Below are 24,529 nucleotides of genomic sequence, written 5' to 3' on the forward strand. Positions count from 1 at the left end.
TATAGATTGTAAAAATATGAGGCGAGATTCTCTGGCCTCCCAGCCACATGTTTCCTGCCAGCGGGAGGTGGCGTGTTGTTTGCTAGCAGCAGGATTTTCTAATCCTGCCACTGTCAATGGGAATTCCCAATGACATCACCCCCACTCCAGCTGGAAATCCATGGGCGAGGGGGTGTTGCCGGTGGGAGTGGAGAATCCCGGCGGCATGAATGACCGGAGAATTCAGGCCATGAAGCACCAGCATTCAGCCTAACAGCACTCCACAATAGTTAAGATGCATCATATATTCTGGTTCATTATTCCCTGTCTGTTAGCCAACCCTCCCATCCATGCTAATATATTAACACCAACTCCTTGCATTTAAATCCATGAGCCCTAATCAGTGGAAAAGGGCCTTTAAAGAATTAAGGGGTCACTGGGCAAAGCAGTAAAATACAAAGAAGGTAAACTTTATCATCAGCCAGCATTGCTGGCTTCACTACATAGTGACATGTTCTCAAATTAATGTTGGATAAATATTCTGAATTTTCTCCAGCAGCGAGCTCTACCAGCCTGCGCCACACGGTTTTCAAACTGATATTCAACATGTTCAGAAAATCATATTTATCACATGTTGTCTTTCTGTGTTTCTCTGAGGCTCCATCACAAGGTACATAAAATCTAACAGTAAATCTTTGAATACTTACTGGGTAAAATAAACCAGTTGTTGTGTCCTTTGCTTTTATTGCTTGCAGTATTGGATCATCATATCCCCAAAGTAATTCTGCCACTGTTCTATTCTGGAACAAGGATGCCTTTGCCATGTTCAATACTAGATTGACAAAATCATGAGAAATTGGTGGATAGAGAGATGGTACAGCCTGTGAAAGAGAAATATTTCAGTATTTAGCAACTCCCATACAAAGAATCTATATCATGTTTATGGTTCTATTTGTTATCTATCAAACAGAATTGAATGTCCGAGAAGTGTTTTATACAGAAGGGAGGAAGCTGACATTTGTCACAAATCATCATTCTGCCCAAATGATCTTTAAATGTTGTCATTGTCACTGGAAATTTTATTCACTGGTTAACAGGAGAAAATTTTCCCCTTGTTTGTTTCAGGGCTGAATTTTTGAGTCAGAATGATGGGCGATTTCAGGATTCCTGATCCAAATCCTAGGCTGCCTGATTTTTGAGAATGGTCTTGAAGGGTCTGAGCTGGTTTCTGTCAAAAGCCCACATCTGGTACTTTCAACCTGGTCAGATCCCTTGTGAAGATAGACATCGGCTACTCCTCCACAAGTGTAGGGCCAGGTTTTAAGAGTTGTAGTTCACAACTCTGCAAAGAACATTAGAGGATATTTGAAAAGATAATTTCCAAAGGTCCACCCTTTGCCAAGCTATGGCACTGAACCCACTCACATGGCTCCTCATGATCTCTATGCCAATCAATGCACTTCCACCCATCACCCATTGTCCCTCATGTCCCTACTCCAAACCATGGCACGTACATGCCCATGTATCCATTATACACTGTACAGACCAATGTAGCCTAAATTGACAACAGTATTGCTGAAAAAATCTTTTAAAAAACTTCCATTCTTTCAGCACTTTATACTATGTTATTAAAAGAAAGTCCTTTAACTGCGAGACAATAAAACGTCCAGACCCTTTAATGTATCAATAACAGAAATCACAAACTCTTGAAACCACTTAATCCTGTTTAAATAAACATTGTGAAAACCAGATCTGTCAATCAAGCAGTGTGGCACAGTTAACTGATTAGCAAGCGTCATTATGTATTCTTGGCTAAGAGCCCATTAGAGTACTAAAACACCTGAGCCCTAGAGAAAACATTGCTTGATTGACAGCTCTGGCTCTCTGGCCATGCTGTCAATTGTGCAATGTTATAACACAAGGTTAAGAGGATTCACATTCCTACAGTTTTGAAACTTTAAAGGGGCTGGATAAATGCCCTGTAATAAAAACATTGTTTTAAATAAAGTGGAAATTTATCAATGAATGACTGTTTGTTTTATAGCATTTTTACACATAATACAATCTACTTTAGGTTTCATTGTTTCTGCACACCTTTTGAGGAAATGTCATAACATGGCCCTGGGGGACTGAGGGGCCATAAGGGTTTGTTGGGCCATGAGATGGCATGGATGGAGGATTGGAGGGGTGGGATAAGGGGATATGAGGGAAGAGGGTTGGCAGACCTCCCTGTTTTTACTGTAACTGGGACAAAGCCTCAGGGCACCAATGTGTCCCTTTTAAACAGACCGCTCAGCACCCCCTGTGGCTGCCTCCAAACATTTTCTGAGGTCAAGTGGCCCAACTCCAGTCCACACATGTACTCACAGCAACCACCACCCCCAACTCCGTCAGCTCCTACTCCAGCAAGAAAATCCTGCCTTCGTGGACACTTTCTCCCAAGGCTGGTGGGTGGAGCTGGGAACATTCCAAATTGCTACCTGCTGCTACCTGCCTTGAGGCTGAAAGCCTAGCCAATATCTCCAGATGTGGCTTGGTGTAGTATGTTGCTTCGTAACACTCCTGTGAAGCTACTTCAGGCATTTCGTTATGTTACAGATGCTATAAAAATATAAGTTGTTGTTGGTCTATGTATGCCTATTTCAACATATGGCTTTCAGAGTTTGCCATTCTGTACAGGCTTCAAACTCTGCACCACCCAAGTAACTACACTGTGCAAAGCGCAAATCTAAAAGGTTCAATCAAGCTCTTAAAAATGTTGTGTCAGCTTAGAGGGGCTATCCAAAGAGAAAACAACATGAGAATTCCCCTAATGTTAAGAATCTGGGCTGCTTCGCAAATGTGCAGCATTACAATGAAAGACAAGGTGTAAAAATTGGATTCCCCTACCCCCAACCCAGTGGTGGACATGGCTAGCCATTGACTGCCAATGGGATCTTTCAGTCCCGCTGATGCCTGCAGCATTTTGGTGGCTCACAAGTCATGCCGCCGGGGAAGCTACTGTGGAGGGTTGAGTCAGCGGGACTGGAAGCTGTGCCAGTGGGAATGGCTGGAAAATCCCAACAAACACATTTGATTTTCAACATTAAAACTTATTGATAAAATACTTCAGTCTATTCTAGATCTTTGTTTGCTATTGCATCAGTTGACTACCCAATGGAAAATTTCAATCGAGGATTCCGCTGAATCAAGGGGCCACTTACTATATAGAAATATCATCACGAAGTGTGCGGAATGAGTGCAGAATTAGCACTAGAACTTGTCCTGAAAATTTAGTCCTGCCTTTTTATGATTGATATTTTCAATAAGTGTCGCTTACTGCAGCAGCAAGGTTGAGGGCTGTGATTTGCTCCGTGTCTGAGCCAGCAGACATGTTAGGTTGAAAGACGGCTGAGAAAGGTTGTTGGTATGAGATTGTGTGATTACTGTTTACAGAAACGATGTCCTTCGGGAGCTGCCGTATCCTGGAAGAGTAAATAAAAAGCAGGAAAAGCACTGTGTTGAACAACAACAAGGTGTGGAATCATAACAATTTACAGCAAGTTTGGTGCAAGAGTAGTAAGATATCTCAGAGTGACACATGCTATATTGAAAGAAATAGAACTGTACTGCACCCTGGCTAATGTCAAATTTGAACTAGTATTTTATGGATAAAGTATTTTTTTTTGGAAAACAAGCAACTTACACTTATGCAGTAGCATTAATGTAGCGAATATTTGAAAATATAGCATGGGGAGAAATAGATGCCAATCTGTAACAGAAAGGCTGGAGGAATTGGAAAGGTGATGTTAATAGTGGTGAGCTGTGGCAAAAAATGGGATGGAAAAACTTGAAAATGAAAAGGAACAAAATCCTGTATACGCATATAATTAAAAGCGGAGGCGTTTAGAGTAGCTAAGAGTAATGGGCGAGAAGAGGATTGGGAGAGGTTTAAATGTCAACAAAGATTGACAAAGAAGTTGATAAAGAAGGGTAGGAGAAACTATGAAGCTGGGCTAGCGCTTAATATAAAAAAGGATAGCAAGAGTTTTTATAAATATATAAAAAGGAAGAGGCTGGCTAGGGTGAACGTTGGTCCTTTAGAGGATGAGAAGGGGGGACTTAGTGGTAGGGGATGGGGAAATGGCTGAGGTCTTGAATAACTGTTTTGTTTCTGTCTTCACAGAGGAGGACGTGAATAATATGCCGGATGTTAGAGATGGAAAGGTGGTAGGACTGGAGGGTCTCGATGACATTACTGTTACTAGAGAGGTGGTGCTCGACAGACTGGAGGGGCTGATTGTGGACAAGTCCCCAGGACCGGATGGAATGCATCCGAGGGTCCTGAAAGAAATGGCGGAGGTGATAGTGGATGCCTTGGTGGTTATTTTCCAGACGTCGCTGGATTCCGGGGAAGTGCCGGAAGATTGGAAAAGGGCTAATGTTACGCCATTGTTTAAGAAGGGTGCCAGGCAAAAGGCGGGGAATTATAGGCCGGTTAGTTTAACGCCTGTTGTAGGTAAAATGTTAGAATCCGTCATCAAGGAGGAAATAGCGAGGCATCTTGAGGGGAACTGCTTGATAGAGCAGACACAGCACGGTTTCGTTAAAGGGAAGTCGTGTCTGACAAATTTACTGGAGTTCTATGAGGATGTGTCTAGGGCGGTGGATAGAGGAGAGCCGGTGGATGTGGTCTTTCTTGATTTTCAGAAGGCGTTTGACAAGGTACCTCACAAGAGGTTATTGCAGAAGGTCAGGGGGCATGGAGTTGGGGGTAGGGTGTTAGCGTGGATAGAGGATTGGTTGTCAAATAGGAGGCAGAGAGTGGGGGTCAATGGGTGCTATTCGGATTGGCGGATGGTGACTAGTGGAGTGCCCCAGGGGTCGGTGCTGGGGCCTCAGCTATTTACCATTTATATAGATGATCTGGAGGAGGGAACCGAGTGTAGGGTGTCGAAATTTGCTGATGACACCAAAATTGGTGGAAAGGCAAATTGTGCAGAGGGTGGTGAGAGTCTACAGAAGGATCTAGATAGGCTGGGCGAATGGGCCAGGAAATGGCAAATGGAATTTAATGTTGGCAAGTGCGAGGTGGTCCACTTTGGTAGGAATAATGGTAGGAAGGATTATTACTTACGTGGAGAAAAACTGCAGCAGGCGACGGTGCAGAGGGACCTCGGGGTCCTTGTGCATGAGTCGCAAAAACCCAGCTTGCATGTGCAGCAGGTGGTCAGGAAGGCTAATGGGATGCTGGCCTTCATCGCGAGGGGGATTGAATATAAAAGTAGGGAGGTCTTGCTGCGGCTGTATAGGGCATTGGTGAGGCCGCAGCTGGAGTACTGTGTGCAGTTTTGGGCACCGTACTTACGCAAGGATATTTTGGCCTTGGAGGGAGTGCAGAGGAGGTTTACTAGGCTGATGCCGGAGTTGAGGGGGTTGAGCTATGAGGAGAGGCTGAATAAATTAGGCTTGTACTCATTAGAGTTTAGAAGAATGAGGGGAGATCTCATTGAGACGTATAAGATGATGAATGGGATGGATAGGATAGAGGTGGAGCGACTCTTCCCGCTCAGAAAGGATAGTAGGACTAGGGGGCACAGCCTCAAGATAAAGGTGAGGCGGTTTAGAACGGAGTTGAGGAGGAACTTCTTCACTCAAAGGGTGGTGAATCTCTGGAATTCTCTGCCCGTTGAGGTGGTGGAGGCTGCCTCGCTAAATATTTTTAAGACGCGGGTTGATGGGTTTTTGATAAGAGAGGGGATTAAGGGTTATGGGGAGAGGGCGGGAATGTGGAACTGAGCCACGACATATCAGCCATGATCTTATTAAATGGCGGGGCAGGCTCGAGGGGCTAGTTGGCCTACTCCTGCTCCTATTTCTTATGTTCTTATATCAGAGAATATTGTAGAAATAGCATCATAGTGAAGTGAAGCTTTAGTCCGAAAGACGTGCTGGTGAGGTGCATTGGCTATGCTAAATTCTCCCTCAGTGGACCCAAGCAAGTGCCGGAATGTGGTGACTAGGGGACTTTCACAGTAACTTCATTGCAGTGTTAACGTAAGCCTAGTTGTGACACTAATAAATAAACTTAAACTTGAACTTAAACTCTGTAAATCACATTAAAAGTAGAGAATGAAGGCACTGGTGGTGGTCAGGTGTAACTGAAATTGTGCTGGTTGGTTCTTTATGTTTTTCAAAAGACTTGGACATTTTTTTTTGTAAATGTTTGCTGTTTTTTTGATGGGGTGTATAGATTGAGAAAAGTTGCTGCCTATTCGAATTAATCCTCAATAAAGTGACTATGGAGCTCTATGGTCAGCTCTGCCAACACTCACAATTTCAAACTAAAATTGAGCTCAGTAATACCAACTCCACTGTCGTGTAAATTACAATTCAAACTCATAAAAATCAAGAGGTTTGTTATAAAAATCATGAGTTTTTTTCAGACATAAACCATTATGGATTGAAAGTTAGTTTATAAATCTCATATTTGATCTTTTAATAGTTGTATGAAGTTGCCCTTAATCCCACAGTTTAAGATGGTTGATTAAGAATAACTAAGAATCTGACTAACAATATGGTGCTCGGGAATTTTTGATCTCCCCATATTACTCTTTCTATTTAGTTTTCTTCCCACTTCCAGTGAAGGTTGTTAAGGTTGTATAATGTTGATAAACTGTCCCAAAAGGAAGGAAATTGAGTTCCCAGCTTATGTATTTGTTCAGTTTTGATAACCAGGGAGTAAACTCTGACCATTGGCTTCCCAAGGTAACACTGTTAAAACTCACTCCATTATTCTGATTTATAGATCCAGGTTTCTATGGTCCAAGACTCTATTGCTAAGCTACAGTAATAGATTTTATGAAGTAAACATGGGTTACAATACAGAGGTTACACTCCTGTTACTAGAACAGCAAAAAACCTAAAGAGAAGCAATGCTTAGTTGTAAATGACCCTGATGAGAGCACAAAGACTCAGAGCAAACTAGGTCTCCAGTGCTACTGAAAATGTGATCAGTGGTGCATCATCCCCCATGAATATAAACCACGCTGGCAATAATGCCTGGTAAGCAGATACAATTTATTTGCTTGCGGAATGTGTATTTTATGTTTAGTGTGTTGTGCAAAATGTTCCACTTCAAAATCCTCACACACCCACTTCGGGGGATATTAGATCTGTAATAAAGCTGCTGCTTTCTTCACCTCAGCCAGTACAGTCGTCAGATCTCAGGCTGGAAACATGGCTTTCCTAACTGAGGACAGCCTGCTGTCTGTGATATTGACAAAGATATTTTCTGGGCTGCAGCTTCTCCAGGGTCAGTACTTCAGCGTGGAAACCAAAAATTCTGATTGAAAAACACCTGCCGCAGCGCAGAGAGTAGACACGGGCTTCAGAGATATGGAGCAGTATTTTCTCAAAATAATTCTGGTAAAATATGGGCAAGAAAATGGGAGGTTTTCTAGTCGATTTTTCAACAAGATAAGTAATGGTAATTTATACCATTCTGTGCAATTCATAGGCTGTAATCTGAATCTTGCCAGTAAGGGGAAAGGAGCGGGGAGTAGAGGGGTGTGGAGTCTCAGCTTGCCTGTGAGGCTGGCTGCTGAGCTCTAGAGGTACCACTGTGCAGACGCCCCCCACCGCCATCCCCAATCACAGCCCTGGTCAGTTGCCCCACCAATCACAGATCCGGCTGATTGCGGCCCCGAGCACTGCCCTGTCCTGACCCCAACCACCCAGTGGCCTCCAGTCCCACCAGTGAGGCCATCTGTGATCCTTGCTAGTGAGGACATTGGTCTGCTAGGCGATTAAGGTAAGTGAGCCCGGATGTCCCAAGCTCATTAATGAATACTAAGCCGACAAGATTGCGAGAGGCGAAACCAATTGTCCACCTCTTGCTCTATCCTACTGATTCGCCACTCTGGTCTATTAGTGTGGCGAGCTGGTAAGATCCTGCACTTGTTTATGAGAGTTTTGCCACTTTGATTTAAAATCAACAATCTCAGGTGTTTTCCAATTGCATTTCACCCTCAGAACAACTTCATTTTTTGTCTGAAAGATTTAACAAATGAAAACTATTTCTACATCTTATTGTTGTTGACAAATTGAGGGACATGCTTATTGTTAACCCCTGTCAGCATTAACATGATCATCAGAGCAGATACAGATCAAACTCTGATAAAGTTCTGACAGAGTCATCAGACTGGGAACGTTAGCCCTACTCTTATTTTTGAGACCAGGATAAAATCAACCACAATCATGGTTAAATGGTGGAGTGGGCTTGAAGAACAGAATTGCTTACTCCTGCTCCTAATTCCCATGTTCCAAGTTCCTATATTCTCCCTCCACAGATGCTGTCAGACCTGCTGAGATTTTCCAGCATTATTTGTTATTTTTTCAGATTCCAGCATCTGCAATATTTTGTTTAACAGATTAAACTGTACTGTCTTCAAAATCAACACTTCCCTGTCTGAACTTGAGAAAATAATTCTTCACTGTGCCACTGGGAATTTTGTTAGGTTCATACCTTCATACTCACTGTTAATCTGAGTGAGATCAACAATTTTTCTGAATTTTGGGAATTTTGTGCTGTAGCCTACATTCATTATGTTCTGATTTGAGACTGGCTAATCTCAATTATGATAGAAGCCTTTCCATTGACATCTCAAACTTTCACCCTGCCCAGGTGTGATGTTGATAGGTTTATTTAATTAACTGGCACTAACACACATTTTTAAATTGCTAAAACATCTTATTATGAGGCTTATTTCAACAGTTTAATTTTTTTGTCAACCTGCCCAATATGGTACATTAGTAATACAAAACCCTGCACACAAACTGCACATTTGGAAGAATAAGAACTATCATAATGCTGTCAGCTTTTTTTGTAATTCTGGGGCACCAGATTATAGGAGAGTCATAGAGTTATAGAGGTTTACAGTATGGAAACAGGCCCTTCGACCCAACTTGTCCATGCCGCTCTTTTTTTTAACCCCTAAGCTAGTCCCAATTACCCGTGTTTGGCCCATATCCCTCTATACCCATCTTACCCACGTAACAATATAAATGCTTTTTAAAAGACAAAATTGTACCCGTCTCTACCACTACCTCTGGCAGCTAGTTCCAGACACTCAACACCCTCTGTGTGAAAAAATTGCTCCTTGGGACACTTTTGTATTTCTCCCCTCTCACCTTGAACCTATGCCCTCTAGTTTTAGACTCCCCTACTTTTAAGAAAAGTAGCTGATCTATGTCCCTCATTATTTTATAGACCTCTATAAAATCACGCCTTCTACGCTCCAATGGAAAAAGTCCCAGACTGTCCAGCTTCTCTTTCTAACTCAAACCATCAAGTCCCAGTAGCAAACAAGTAAATATTTTCTGCATTCTTTCTAGTTTAATAATATCCTTTCTATAATAGGGTGACCAGAACTGTACACAGTATTCCAAGTATGGCCTCAACAAGATGTTCCAACTCCTGTATTCAATGTTCTGACAAATGAAACCAAGCATGCTGAATTCCTCCTTCACCAATCTGTCCACATGTGACTCCACTTTCAATGAGCTATGAACCTGTATCCCTAGATCTCTTTGTTCATTACTCTCCCCAACTCACCACCATTAACTGAGTAAGTCCTGCCCTGGTTCGATCTACCAAAATACATCACCTTGCATTTATCTAAATTAAACTCCATCTGCCATTCGTCAGTCCACTGGCCCAATTGATCAAGATCCTATTGCAGTCCAAGATAACCTTCTTCACAGTCCACTATGCCACCAATCTTGATGTCATCTGCAAACATACTAACCATACCTCCTAAATTCTTGTCCAAATCATTAACATAAATGACAAATAACAATGGATCCAGCACTGATCCCTGAGGTGCACCACTGGTCACAGGCCTCCAGTTTGAAACACAACCCTCTACAACCACCCTCTGTCTTCTGTCATCAAGCCAATTTTGTATCTGTTTGGCTACCTCACCCTGGATCCAGTGTGATTGAACCTTAAGCAACAACCTACCATGTGGCACCTTGTCAAAGACCTTGCAGATGACATCAACTGCACTGCCCTCATCTTTTTGGTTACCCCTTCAAAAAACTCAATCAAATTTGTGAGGCATGATACTCTACTCACAAAGCCATGCTGAGTGTCCTTAATCAGTCCTTGCCTCTCGAAATGCTTGTAGATCCTGTCTCTCAGAATACCTTCTAACAACTTACCCACTACAGATGTGAGGCTCACTGGCCTGTAGTTCCCAGGCTTTTCCCTACAGCCCTTTTTAAACAAAGGCACAACATTTGCCACTCTCCAATCTTCAGGCACCTCACCTGTGGCTGTCGGTGATTCAAATGTCTCTGCTAGGAGACCTGCAATTTCCTCCATTGCCTCCTCCAACATCGTGGGATACGCTTCATCAGGTCCCGGGGATTTATCTACCTTGATGCGCTTTAAGACGTTTCAGCACATTCTTCTTTGTTATATGTACCCTCAAGACATCACGATTTATTTCCCCATGTTTTCTAATATCATGCTTTTCTCAACAGTAAATACTGATGAAACATATTCATTTGGCATCTCGCCCATCTCTTGTGGATCCGCACGTAAATGACTTTATTGATCTTTAAGACGCCTTAGTCTCTCCCTAGTTACTCTTCTGTATTTATGTATTGTAGAAGCTCTTTGGATTCTCCTTTGCGTTATCTGCCAAAGCAATCTCATGCCTCCTTTTTGTCTCCCTGATTTCTCTCTTAATCTACTCCTACACCCTCTGTACTGTTCAAAGGATTCACTTGATCCCAGCTGCCTATGCATGTTGTGTGCCTCTTTCTGCTCGACCAAGGTATCACTATCCTGAGTCATCCAGGGTTCCCTACTTCTGCCAGACTTGGCCTTCACTCTAAGAGGAATGTGCTTGCCCTGAACACTTTTCAACGACCCCCACTTACCAGATGTCCCTTTGTCTTGCCCCAATTTAGAATTTTAACTTTTAGGCCAGACTTATCATTCTCTATAGCTATCTTAAAACTAATGGAATTATGGTCACTGGTCCCAAAGTGATCCCTCACTAACACTTCTATCACCTGCCTGTCCTTATTTTCCAAGAGAAGGTCAAGTTTTGTCCCCTTTCTAGTTGGACCATCCATAAACTAAATAAGAAATTCCTCTTGAATACACTCAACAAATTTCTCTCCATTCAAACCTCTAATACTATGGCTGTCCCAGTCAATACTGAGAAAGTTTAAATCCCCTACTATTGCCACCTTATTTTTCTTGGAGCTATCTGTAATCTCTTTACATATTTGCTCCTCAATTTTTTGCTGACTATTTGGGGGCCTATAGTACAACCCTATCAAAGTGATTTCTCCTTCTTATTTCTCAGTTCTATCCATATAGACTTAGTGTGTGAAGCTTCAGATACATCGCCCCTCAGTACTGCCATAGTGGTGGAATTTTTCGCCTGATATTCTTCATTACAATTATGGTTAAAATGAGAGTCATTGCAGGAAGTTGAGCAAGTGAGGTAATATGGGGTTGCCTAAGTGCGTTTGAGGATAATGTCACATCTGAAGCCATGCCAGAGGACATTAATGTATATATTTGATCCGCTCTTGTGAAACATTGTAATCTACTTACCAGACGATTAAAAATATTCTCTGACCTTTGTTTTTGTAATCTTTGGAATTACCAGAAGTAGATAAAATGATTGGCGGGTATTATAATGATGCAGAACAGATATGATGTGATCAAACAAGGAAATTAGATGCTTTCAGAGACCACAAGAGCATTTCCAAAATATGTCATGTCTTTAAAATTTAATCCTGCGTCCCTTTTAATTTTTAAATACACGGGACTTGCCACAAGATATATTTATTTAGATTCTCATCAGTTTATCCCTGTCTTCATCTCCTGAAACTTTTGAATTCTTCCTGAAGTATTGTTCAGGGGGAATGCCAACAGCTCTCCCATTGTTCATCTGTGAGGCCTTGTATTTAGGCTGTTTGCTATATCATGGAATCATAGAATCTATGGCACGGAGACAGGTCCTTCAGCCCAAACTGGTCCATGCCAAACAAAAATCCCATTTAAGTGAACCCAATTTGCCTGCATTTGGCCAATACTTCTCTAAACCTTTCCTATCCATGGATCTGTCCAAATGCCTGTTAAATGTTGTCAATGACCCTACCTCAACCACTTCCTCCTACATGGAGCATCACACTCAAACTTGATGCCATACTCAGCCAACATCTTACAGAGGGATGTAAACAGATTAAGTGAGTGGGAAAACAACTCAGCAGATGGGATATAATTTAGAAAAATGTATATTTATGCACTTTGATAGGAAGAAAGAGCTGAATATTATTTGAATAGAGAAAGACTGAAGAAAGCTGCAGCACGGAGAGATTTGGGGTCCTTGTGCATAAATTGCAAAAAGCTAGCATGCAAGTTCAGTCGGTAGTAGGGAAGACAAATGGAATATTGGCCTCTATTTCCAAAGGAATAGGGTATTAGCATAGGGAGATCTTGCTAAAACCTCCCTAGAGGTTAGACCACGCCTGGGATGCTGTGAACAGTTTTGGTCCCTTCATCTAAAGAAGATACACCGGCATTGGAGGCAACGTAGAACATATTCACGATGTTGATCCCGGGTTTGGAGGGATTTTTTAATGAGGAGAAGTTGAGGAGATTAAGCCTGGAATTTAGAAGAATAAGAGGCAACCTTACTGAGACATATCGGATTCTCAGGGTCTTGACAGAATAGACGCTGAGAGATTGTTTCCCCTAATGAGAGAGTCTAGGCCCAAAGGGCATAATTTCAGAGTAAAGGGTTTCCTACTTAAGATGGAGATGAGGATAAATTTCTTCTTTCAGAAGGTAGTGAATTTGTGGAATTCTTTACCATAGACGGCTACAAAGGCTGGATCGTTATGTATGTTCAAGGCTGAGATAGACAGATTTTTAAGGAGTCAGGGAATCAGGGGTTTGGAAATAACGTGGGAAAGTGGAGTTGAGGATTAGTCAAGATCTCATTGAATGGCAAAGCAGACTCGATGGGCTGAAAGGCCTACTTTTGATCTTTCAAGGAGTAGGGGTGTCCTTGGATGGCAATTAGCAACAGGAGTCCTTACACTGGGGTGATGAGGTCAGATCTCCCACCCTGACTGCCCCACTAACTCAGCACAGGCCAAGATCGATAGAACCATCCTTGTTACATGGCTGAGACACTCACCAGGAGAATTCACTGTGACATTTTCAGATATTTTCCCATGATACCGAGTTAAAGGGTTTGATTGGAAAGTTAATGTTTGTAAGAAATGAGTGAAGAGGGAGAGAGGGAACCCAATAGTTGAGTGTCACAACAGCAGAACAGATCATGTAATATAACTGTGGGGCCAAACTATCAAGAATTCATCTTAGTTACATCCTGTATTATGATGTGTACCTGTAAGTATAGGGTCCCCTTTGCTCAAGCATTGGTTTAGCTCCATGATTCATAATTTCTGATGGATTTTTCACATGAAAGAGCCAGAACTGCCTGTAGACAGGACTCCCTGTTTGTATCCAGTTTTCATATGCGAGTGTGCCTTCTTCAAGAACGCCCTCCTATAATAGTGTTTAAAAAGAGAACCGTTGTTAGACATCAATAACCAGAAATAGAAATAAATAACCAGTACTGAAAGATTCAATTTCTTCATCATTAAAGAAAACCAATCAGCCCACTTCTCCAAGCAATGTGGTGTCCTTGATTTAATGTGAAATGTCTTCCACACTAATGACTTATACTCCTCAACCCCTTGGAAAGATTTGGGACATGTTACTTACATACAGTGAATGGGTACGTGGGTTAATATTAATGCAGATGGTTGTAGGAGAAGGATGAGGTTGGTGGTGGGGAGCAGAGGAAGCTGTACTGGTGGCATTGGTCAGCAACAGTGCTGGTGGGAGATTGGCAAAAGACCCTGAAGTCTTCTTCCATCACAGCAGTGGTGTGACCAATAAATCATCTGCTTTCTATGAAATACAGCTGCATTGACAGCACCCAAGTTGCGAATAACAGGAACACCAGACGGTTATATATCATACTGATGTGCAGGATCTGTCTCTTCACTGCTCCCATGTCCAGTGAAGTCAAGAAATGTTTCTCAAATGGAGTCAAGGACACGAAGTGCCTGAAATTCTCATTTACTCCTTTCTGTATTTCCATCTTCTGTCAACAGCTGATTTTTTTCTTTCATTTGTGGGACGTGGGTGTCCCTGGCTGGCCAGTATTTATTTATTATCCATCCCTACTCGCCTGAGAGCAGTTGAGAGCCAACCACATTGCTGTGGCTCTGGAGTCACATGTAGGCCAGACCAAATAAGGACTGCAGACTTCTTTCCCTAAAGGACATTAGTGAATCAGATGGGTTTTCCCAACAATCAATAATAGCTTCACAGTCATCAGTAGATTCTTAATTCCTGGTATTTCTATTGAATGGTGGGATTCGAACCCAGATCTCCAGAACATTAACTGAGTTTCTGGATTAATAGTCTAGCGTTAATAACACTAGGCCATTGCCTCCCTTTGGAGGATGGCTGGAGATTGGCTGACAAAAATATTGCTCAGCTGTTTGAATTAGGAAGTTGCAGTTTATTTTTCTTCCAGTTTTTACAAATGAATTCATGCTGTTTATGAAATGCTTTGTGAAAGCCAGCAGAGAGAGAGGGAGCAAACTTTAACCTGGATTCAAGCCCAGGTGTCAAAGATGTGAGGCTAGTGTGGTAGTAAAGTGCACATCTCAGTGAACATCAGATGATTTAACAAGCGAATGAACAAAACAGGAATCTATCAGCACACTCATACCATTAATGTCAGCATTGATGGGCAGGATTGTACAGCGTCACTCGAGCGAGACCGAATATTCCCGCCTGAGATCAACAGACATTTCCATTGTCCACCTCTCGCCTGCTCCGATTCTGTGGCAGGCGAGGCGGTAGAATTCTGGTGATAGTGTTACAGAAACATACGTCTAAAGATAAGGGTCGGCACATCAATTCAGATCGTTAAAGCGAAAGTAACAACATTCATGTGGAAAGTTAAATACCTTATTTATTGTTTCGTGGATTATTTTATCTCCAACTGGGATTAGAACGCCACCAAGTATCAACAACGATGCACCAAGAGCTAGTCCAATGTAAAATAAATTTCTTTTGTCACAATGCATTATTCCCAATCAGTTTCAGAACAGACAAAGTTGCAGCAGCCAGCAAACGTTGCGAAAAGGCAGCTCAAGAAATTGGGAGTCAGTTAAATGTCCAACTTTTCACCAAAGGGTGAAAGAACATTTGAGATCCAATCAGAAGAGCAAAGCGCTGATAACACAGAGTTTGACTGGTGTCAGGTTCTACATCACCACACATACAAAGATCACACAACAAAGTTCACATGATAAGAAACATGCTGACAATACGAGTGGATGCAGTTTCCTATGGATCTGCTGTTGTGTCAATTTAATTTACAGGGGGAGGCAGTGGTGTAGCGATATTGTCACTGACTGATAATCCAGAGACCCAGGGTAATACTCTGGGAAAACAGCTTCAAATCCCACCAAGGCAGATTGTGCAACTTGAATCCAATAAATATCTGGAATTAAAAACCAATGTAAAAATCCAGTTGGTTCAGTAGTGCCTTTTAAAGGAAATCTGCCAACCTTACCTATTCTGGCCTACGTATGGATCCAGATCCCCAGCAATATGATTGACATTTTAATGCCCTGATGAGGGCAATTAGGGAAAGAAAAAGGTCAGAAGCTGTTTCCCCATGTAGACAGGGTGTACAAGCATGTAACAGAATGAAGAGTCAACCATTAGGACTGATTTCTTCACTCAGCGGGTCATGCATCTTTGGAATGTGTATGGATACTTGGTCTTGAGTATATTGAAGGCTGGGAGTGATAGGTTCCTAGAATCTAAGTGAATATAGAGATAGGAAGATTGGTTTCTAATTCCAGATTTTTATTGGATTCAAGTTGCACAATCTGCCTTGGTGGGATTTGAAGCTGTTTTCCCAGAGTATTACCCTGGGTCTCTGGATTATCAGTCAGTGACAATATCGCTACACCACTGCCTCCCCCTGTAAACTAAATTGACACAACAGCAGTTCCACAGGAAACTGCATCCACTCGTATTGTCAGCATGTTTCTTATCATGTGAACTTTGTTGTGTGATCTTTGTATGTGTGGTGATGTAGAACCTGACACCAGTCAAACTCTGTGTTATCAGCACTTTGCTCTTCTGATTGGATCTCAAATGTTCTTTCACCCTTTGGTGAAAAGTTGGACGTTTAACTGATTCCCGTTTTCTTGAGCTGCCTTTTCGCAACATTTGCTGGCTGCTGCAACTTTGTCTGTTCTGAAACTGATTGGGAATAATGCATTGTGACAAAAAAATTTATTTTACGTTAGACTAGTTGCTGGTGCATCGTTATTGATACTTGGTGGCATTCTAATCCCAGTTGGAGATAAAATAATCCATGATACAATAAATATGGTATTTAACTTTCCACATGAATGTTGTGGAAAAGAGAAGTTGAAGTTGAAGATCATCCATGGTTCAAAGTTTGGATGGTTCTTATCTGTTATGCCAATGAATATAAATAGCTAAAGGCATGATTTCCTGGGTTTTGTGGCTCTGAAATGATTGAGTCGATATTAAATGTATGAAAAGCATGTTCTGGCCTTTGAGAACTTGTGATCATAAAGGCATATTGCACTAAAAACCATTCAGTTTGGTTTCTTGGTTCCTATCTTTCTGCATTAATTTCTGTCATTCTTAAATTAATATTTCCCAGCATTAATCCCAATGCTGAAAGAGATCCCTGGCTAAATTCTGCACATTTCTTCCATTACTTTTGACGCCAATATTTTGAAAGTAGTTTTCTCAAATCTTCTTGCAATCTGATATAGCTTGGCTGTCCTCTGTTGCACTTCTGCTCTCATTCATTGATGGCACTACACAATACAAGCAAATAAATACTGTAATGATGTTATAAGTTTGAACAACAACGTATATTCATATCATGCCTTTAACAAAATAAGACATCCCAAGGCATTCATAGAATGAATCATAGAATCCTACAGTGCAGAAGCAGACCATTCAGCCCATCTAGTGCACTGACTCTCCAACAGGGCATCCCACCCAGGTCATAACCCTATAACCCCATGTATTTACTCCATTAAACCCCCTAATCTGGGACACTAAGGGGCAATTTAGCATGGCTAATGCATCTAACCACACACTTTTTGGAAATTGGAGCACCTGGAGGAAACCCACATAGACATGGGGAGCATGTGCAAACTCCACACTGACAGTGACCTGAGGCCGCAATCAAACCCAGGTCCCTATGCTGTGAGGCAGCAGTGCTAACCACTGTGCCACCATGCCACCCTGGAGCAAAGTAAGATACCGAGAAGGAGATGCAAGAGCAGAGGCCAAAAAGCCTTTTAAGAAGTTTCTTGAAGGGGAAAAATGAGGCAGAGAGTTTAAAAAGTGTACAAGAGAAAAGAAGAACTACGGAAAGTTTAAAAGAGTGTTAGAGAACAGTTTAGTCTGTGGCTCCAAAGTGGACTGGCAGAGTTCTAAAAATATTTAAGGGCAACAGCTAAGTAGTTTAGTGGTTTTTTTTAATCTTTCTTCTTACCTTCAAAACTCTGATAATCTATTAGTAATTGTGAGGTTTAATTAGTAGTAGCAATGTTTCCAAATAGTAGGAAAGCTTATGAGTTGTGGTAGGGTTTAGTAATGATAAATTAATCCAGTAAAATAAATGAATTAATAAATAAAGGTGGCAGGGTAGGTGACGTGTTGCGACTGCAGAATGGGGGAGCTCTGGGATGTCAGTGTAATCCACAGCAAACGCAGCTGCAGTAAGTGCCTGTAACTTGAGGAGCTTAACTCAGAGTTACCGAACTGGAGGCTAAGCTGCAGACACTGTGTTGTCAGGGATGGGGAAAAGTTACCTGAAAATTTTGTTCCCGAAGGAGATCACACCCCTTATGGTAGGGTCTTCTGATTTAGTCAGTGGTCAGGGGCAGGAGGGTGGGACTGTGAGTGAGGCAGGTATAGGACTCAGAAGGTAGAAGTGGTTGAGCATCAGCCCTTATAATTGTCCAACAGATTTGAGGAATTTACAACCTATATGGATGCAAATAGGGGCTGTGTTGCCTGATCAATGCCAGGATTCAGGACATCTGCTCTGGGTTAGAAGGGAGCTTGCAATGGGTGAAGAAAAATCCAGTTGGCATTGTCCATATTGGTACATAGATTGCACTGAGAAGGAGGTAGTACTTAAGGGGTATAAAGGGAGTTTTAAACATAATAATGGGGGAAGATACCATGTGAGAGGAGATGTGGTAAATCAAAGGGTAAGAACAATGTACTGAAGTGGGTTACCAGTTAGAGTAATGATAACCAGAACATGGCAGAAAGGGACAGAGAACACAAATATAGTGTGCACTAGCAGATAAGGTCAGAGATTGCAAAAAATGGCAATACGGCAGAATTAAAGGCTTTGTATCTGAATGTGTGCAGTCTTTGATTTGTTAGCATGGATAGAAATAAATATGTATGGCTTGATAGCCATTACGGAGACATGTTGCAGGAAGATGACGACTTGGATCTAAATATTGAAGAGGATAGAACATTTTGAAAAAAGGAAACTAGGAAGCAGTAGCTCTGTTATTAAGGATGTCAATAGTGAGACATGATCTTAGCTCAAAATAACAAAGTGTAGATATAGTTGGCAGAGGTTAGAACCAAGAAAGAGGTTACCTGTGGGACTAGTTGATACGCTTCTTAATAGTAGCTACATGGTAGGATAGGGCATACAGGAAGAAGTAAATGGGGGTGGGGGTGGGGGGGAGCGTGGGACATGCCATTGGGATAAGGAAGGTACTTCAATAACCATGAGTGACTTTAATCTACATGTTGATTGGCTGAACCAGATTAGCAAAAGTAGCCCAGAAAGTAAATTTGTAATGAGCATTGGGAATAATCTCTTTGAGCAGGACCAGAGAACAGGCTATTCCAGACCTGATAAAGAACAATGAGGCAGGATTCATCAATAACCCCATGTAAAGGAACCTTCAGGTTATGGTGATCATAATATGATTAAATTTCATGTTCAGTTTGAAGGGGAGAATTGTGGGTCTAAGGCTATTGTTTTATGTGTAAAGTTTATTTCATTATTGTCACTAATAGGCTTATATTATTACTGCAATGAAGTTACTGTGAAAATCCCCTAGTTGCCACTCTCGGGCACCTGTTTCGGGTACAATGAGGAAGAATTTAGCATGGCCAATGCATCTAACCCGCACATCTTTTGGACTGTGGGAGGGAACTGGAGCATCAGGAAGTAACGCACGCAGTCACGGGGAGAATGTGCAAACTCCGCATAGACAGTGACCCAAGGCTGGGAATCGAACCCGGGTTCCTGGCGCTGTGAGGCAGCAATGCCAACCACTGTGCCACCATGCCACCCATGCCACCATGCAAGCCCAGATAAAAGTATTAATAAGGATATAAAAGCAGAACTAACTAAAAAATGAAGTTAAAAGATAAGGCAGCAGAGATGCAATGGCAGACTTTTAAGGAGACATTTAATAAATCTGCAAAGATTTATCCAAGTATGAAACAAAGACTCTTTGAGGAGGATGCAGCATCCATGGCTAAATAAGGGCATTAGGAATAGTGTTAAATTGAAGAAAACACTATACAAATCTACAAATATTAGTGGTAGAGGTCAGAGGATTGATCAGACTTGAAGACCCAGCAAAGAATAAATAACTAATATAATAAGAGGGAGAAAATAGAGTATGAGAGGAACCTACTTAGAAATATAAAAACCGATAGTAAGAATCTCTACAAGAAAATAAATAGGAAAGGAGTAACTAAAGTTAGTGTTGATCCTGTAGACAAATTCCCAACTGCTCTGCCATGGCACACTGATGTGCATGGGAGGCTTGCAAGTGTGCCACAAGCTGCTGTAGCTTTTAAACAGTGCACGCTGCAGGAACCTGAGAAAGACCAAGAAAAGAAATAGGATTGGGTGATGGTGAAGAGGGCAGGGAGGGGGAACAACGAGTGTGGTGGACCCAGAGCTCTGGTTGCTGCTGTGATCCCAGTGTAAATGCTTTCTTCTGCAATTGCTTGGCAGCCACAGAATCTCTGAGGGGAAGGAGACCTGCCTGAAACTGCTGAAGCACTCACTTCCCAGAAACATGGAATAGAATTCCAATAGCGCAGAAGGAGGCCATTTGGCCCATCGAGCCTACATTGACTACAGTCCCATCCAGATTGCTATCCCTGAAACCTCCTGACACCAAGGGGGAATTTAGCAAGGCCAATCAACCTAATCTGTACATCTTTAGACTGTGGGAGGAAACTGGAGCACCTGGAGGAAACCCACACAGACATGGGGAGAATATGCAAACTCCAAACAAATAGTCACCCCAGGCCAGAATTGAACCCAAGTCCCTGGCACGGTGAGGCAGCAGTGCTAACCATTGGTTGATGTTTCAGTAGGGGAGCAATTCAGGAGCAATGATCATAATTCAGTAAGCTTTAAGGTACTGATGGATAAAGATAAATGTAGTTCTCAAGTTAAGGTCCTAAATTGGGGAAAGTCTAATTACAAGGCAGGAACTGAAGAATGTAGATTGGAAGCAGATGTTTGAGGGCAAATCAACATTTGGCATGTGGGAGGCTTTCAAGTGTAAGTTGATAGAGATTCAAGACTGGCACATTCCTATGAGGATGAAGGATAAGTCTGGCAAGTTTTGGGAACCTTGGATAACGCAAGATATTGTGAGCCTAGTCAAAGAGAAAAAGGAAGCCTTTGTCAAAGCTAGGAGGCTGGGGACACATGAAGCAAGTGTGGAATACAAGGAAAGTAGAAAGAAACTTAAGCAAGGAGTAAGGAGGGCTAAAAGGGGTCACAAAAAAGCATTGGCCAGCGGGATTAAGGAAAATCCCTAGGCTTTTTATACACACATAAAGAGCAAGAGGGTAGCCAGGGAGAGGGTTTGCCCACTCAAGGACAAGGGAGGGAATCTATGCATTGTGCCTGAGGAAATGGGTGAGGTATTAAATGAGTACTTTGTATTCATGAGTCAGTATTCACCAAAGAGAAGGACTTGTTGGATGATGAGTCTGGGAAGGGATGTATAGATTCTTTGAACCATGTTAAGATTAAAAAAGAGGAGGTATTGGGGTTCTTGAGAAACATTAAGGTAGGCAAGTCCCCAAGGCCTGATGGCTATATCCCAGAATACTGAGAGAGGTAAGGGAGGAAACTGCTGGGGCCTTGAGGGAAATCTTTGTATCCTCACTGGCTACAGGGGAGGTCCCAGAAGATTGGCGAACAGCCAATATTGTTCCTCAGTTTAAGAAGGGTAGCAAGAATAATTCAGGTAATTACATGCCAGTGTGCTTTACATCAGTGGGAGGGAAATTATTGGAGAGGATTCTTCGAGACAGGGTTTATTCACACTTGGAAATAAGTGGATGTATTAGTGAGAGGCAACATGGTTTTGTGAAGGGCAGGTCACGTCTCACTAACTTGATCGAGTTTTTCAAGGAAGTGACAAAGATGATTGATGAGGACAGTGGATGTTGTCGACATGGACTTCAGTGAGGTCTTTGACAAGGTCCCTCATGGCAGAAGGTGAAGTCACATGGGATCAGAAGTGAGCTGGCAAGGTGGATACAAAACTGGCTCAGTCAAAGAAGACAGAGGGTAGCAGTGGAATGGTGCATTTCTGAATGGAGGGCTGTGACAAGTGGCATTCCACAGGGATCAGTGCTGGGACCTTTGCTGTTTGTAATATACATAAATGATTTGAAGGAAAATGTAGCTGGTTTGATTCATAAGTTTGCGGATGACCCAAATGTTGATGGATTTGCAGATAGCAATGAGGACCGTCAAAGGATACAGCAAGATATAGGTCAGTTGGAGATTTGGGCGGAAAGATGGCAGATGGAGTTTAATTCAAACAAATGTGAGGTAATGCATTTTGGAAGGTTTAATACAGATAGGAAATATACAGTAAATGGCAGAACCCTTAAGAGTATTGATAGGCAAAGGGATCTGGGTATAAAGGTACACAGGTGACTGAAAGTGGCAATGCAGATGGAGAAGGTAGTCAAGAAGGCACAGGACATGCTTGCCTTTATCAGCCGGGGCATTGAGCTTACAAATTGGCAAGTCATGTTGCAGCTTTATAGAACCTTATTTAGGCCGCACTTGGAATATAGTGTTCAATTCTGGTCACCACACTACCAGAAGGATGTGGAGGCTTTAGAGAAGGCACAGAAAAGATTTACCAGGATGTTGCCTGGTATGGAGGGCATTAGCTATGAGGAGAGGTTGGAGAAACTTGGTTCATTCTCACTGGAAGAACAGAGATTGGGGTGTGACCTGATAGAAGTCTACAAGATTTTGAGAGGCATGGACATAGTGGATAGTCAGAAGCTTTTTCCCAGAGTGGAAGAGTCAATTACTATGGGGTACAGGTTTAAGGTGCAAGGGGCAAGGTTTAAAGGAAATGTACGAGGCAAATATTTTATACAGAAGGTGGTGTGTTCCTGGAAATCGTTGCCAGGAGAGGTAGTGGAAGCGGATATGGCAGTGACTTTTAAGGGACATCTTGACAAGTACACGAATAGGATGGGAATGGAGGGATATGGTCCCCAGAAGGGTAGGGGGTTTTAGTTAAATCAGGCAGTATGGTCTGTGCAGGCCTAGAGGCCAAAGGGCCTGTTCCTGTGCTGTAATTTTCTTTGTTCTTTGTTTACTGTACCACCGTGCTGCCTGAACTTTTCTTTCATTTTCTCAGCACATTCTTTGGAGATCCTGCCTTGCAGCTGATAACATTTTCCCTCATCCATTTTGTAGTTACCTGTTGCAAACATACCGCAACTTAGTTTCAATTTCATTTTTCACTCTTAAATAAGGAGTCACATTATTTAGGTAACTGGCATGAATTCTAGCCAGAGATACTGTATCTTTAAGAAATGTATTTGAGTCATGTTTCTTCTGAAGGGAATATTTTAAACTTCAGCTCAGATTATGGTGCCGATTTGTCTGCTCCAGGCAGCCCATGTGCTGAGAATTCAGAACAATAATTGCTTCTAGTTATTGGAGTGTTTGTTTTAATCTGAGCTAATGTGGTTTTGTTTATTCTTTGGGTTGTTGCCTGAGATTTCAGAGTAGGGTTTAATTAGGTTGATTGACAGGAATGCGAAAGGGAAGAGCATAGATTGCAGAGGGAAAAAAACAGGCAGTTGCCTGTTTGGATTTGCAAGAACAGCCTCCTGCTCTTCGAACAGTGCAGATATTTATCCGGCAGATGACTCTTCAGACTCGAAACGTTGGCTCTATTCTCTCTCCACAAATGCTGTCAGATCTGCTAAGGTTTCTCACAATTTTCTGTTTTTGTTTCAGATTCCCACATCCGTGGTATTTTACTTTTATCGTCAATGGAAAAAGAAGATGGGACCTTCAAGAGCTGGGCACTGCCTGGACTGAGCAAACAAATTGTGATGGAGTAGGGACAGTGGTAGAACCTTACTGCTCAATGTCCTGCACACAATCATCAGAAAATATTTTCATAATAAGAACTCAGCAGCTGAATTAAATTGAAACAATCATGTTTGTATCCATAGCTTCAGGACGAGAAAAACTTCTCTTCTAACTGATGCTTTGCAGCAACTAGCTACAGAGAACAACAGGTCTGGCCCAAAAACTAAAATTCTAAATTGGGGCAAGGCCAATTTTGATGGTATCGGGCAGGAACTTTCAAAAGTTAATTGGGGGAGTCTGTTGGCAGGCAAAGCAGTGTCTGGTAAGTGGGAGGCTTCAAAAAGTTTGTTAATCAGGGTTCAGGGTAAGCACATTCCTCTTAGAGTAAAGGTCAAGGCTGGTAGACATAGGAAACTCTGGATGACTTGGGATATTGAGGCCCTAATCAAGAAGAAGAGGGAAGCACATGATGTGCATAGGCAATTGGGATCAAGTGGATCCCTTGAGGAGTATAGAGGGTGTAGAAGTAGAGTTAAGAGAGAAATCAGGAGGGCAAAAAGAGGACACAAGATTGCTTTGGCAGATAAAGCAAAGGAGAATCCAAAGAGATTCTACAAATATATAAAGGGCAAATGTAACCAGGGAGAAAGTAGAGACTCTTAAGGATCTACAAGGTCATCAATATGCAGATCCACAAACGATGGGTGAGATCCCAAATGAATATTTCTCATCAGTATTTACTGTTGAGAAAGGCATGGATATTAATGAACTTGGGGAAATAAATAGTGACGTCTTGAGGAGTGTACATATAACAGAGAAGAAGTTGCTGAAAGTCTTAAAGTGCATCAAGGTAGATAAATCCCCAGGACCTAATGAAGTGTATCCCAGGACAGTGTGGGAGGCTAAGGAGGAAATTGCAGGTCCCCCAGCAGAGATATTTGTATCATCGACAGCCACAGGTGAAGTGCCTGAAGGTTGGAGGGTGGCAAATGTTGTGTCTTTGTTTAAAA

At 42.1% G+C, this 24,529-nt stretch overlaps 1 protein-coding gene across 1 annotated transcript in view; it reads right to left on the reverse strand.

The window, feature by feature from the left end:
- Window positions 1-15,165, reverse strand: part of cd36 (CD36 molecule (CD36 blood group)) — a 41,579-nt gene extending 26,414 nt beyond the window's left edge. Inside the window, exons 1-4 of the mRNA XM_080207857.1 lie at window positions 15,046-15,165; window positions 13,404-13,564; window positions 3,299-3,443; window positions 687-860 (exon numbers count right to left, since the gene is read on the reverse strand). Of these exons, the coding sequence (XP_080063983.1) occupies window positions 687-860; window positions 3,299-3,443; window positions 13,404-13,564; window positions 15,046-15,165 (600 nt within the window). The remainder of the gene's footprint in view (window positions 1-686; window positions 861-3,298; window positions 3,444-13,403; window positions 13,565-15,045) is intronic.
- Between the last annotated feature and the right edge of the window lie 9,364 nt (window positions 15,166-24,529).

The sequence above is a fragment of the Carcharhinus amblyrhynchos genome, chromosome 19 (assembly GCF_965287045.1).
Source record: "Carcharhinus amblyrhynchos chromosome 19, sCarAmb.v2.hapA, whole genome shotgun sequence".
NCBI classification, from domain to species: Eukaryota; Metazoa; Chordata; class Chondrichthyes; order Carcharhiniformes; family Carcharhinidae; genus Carcharhinus; species Carcharhinus amblyrhynchos.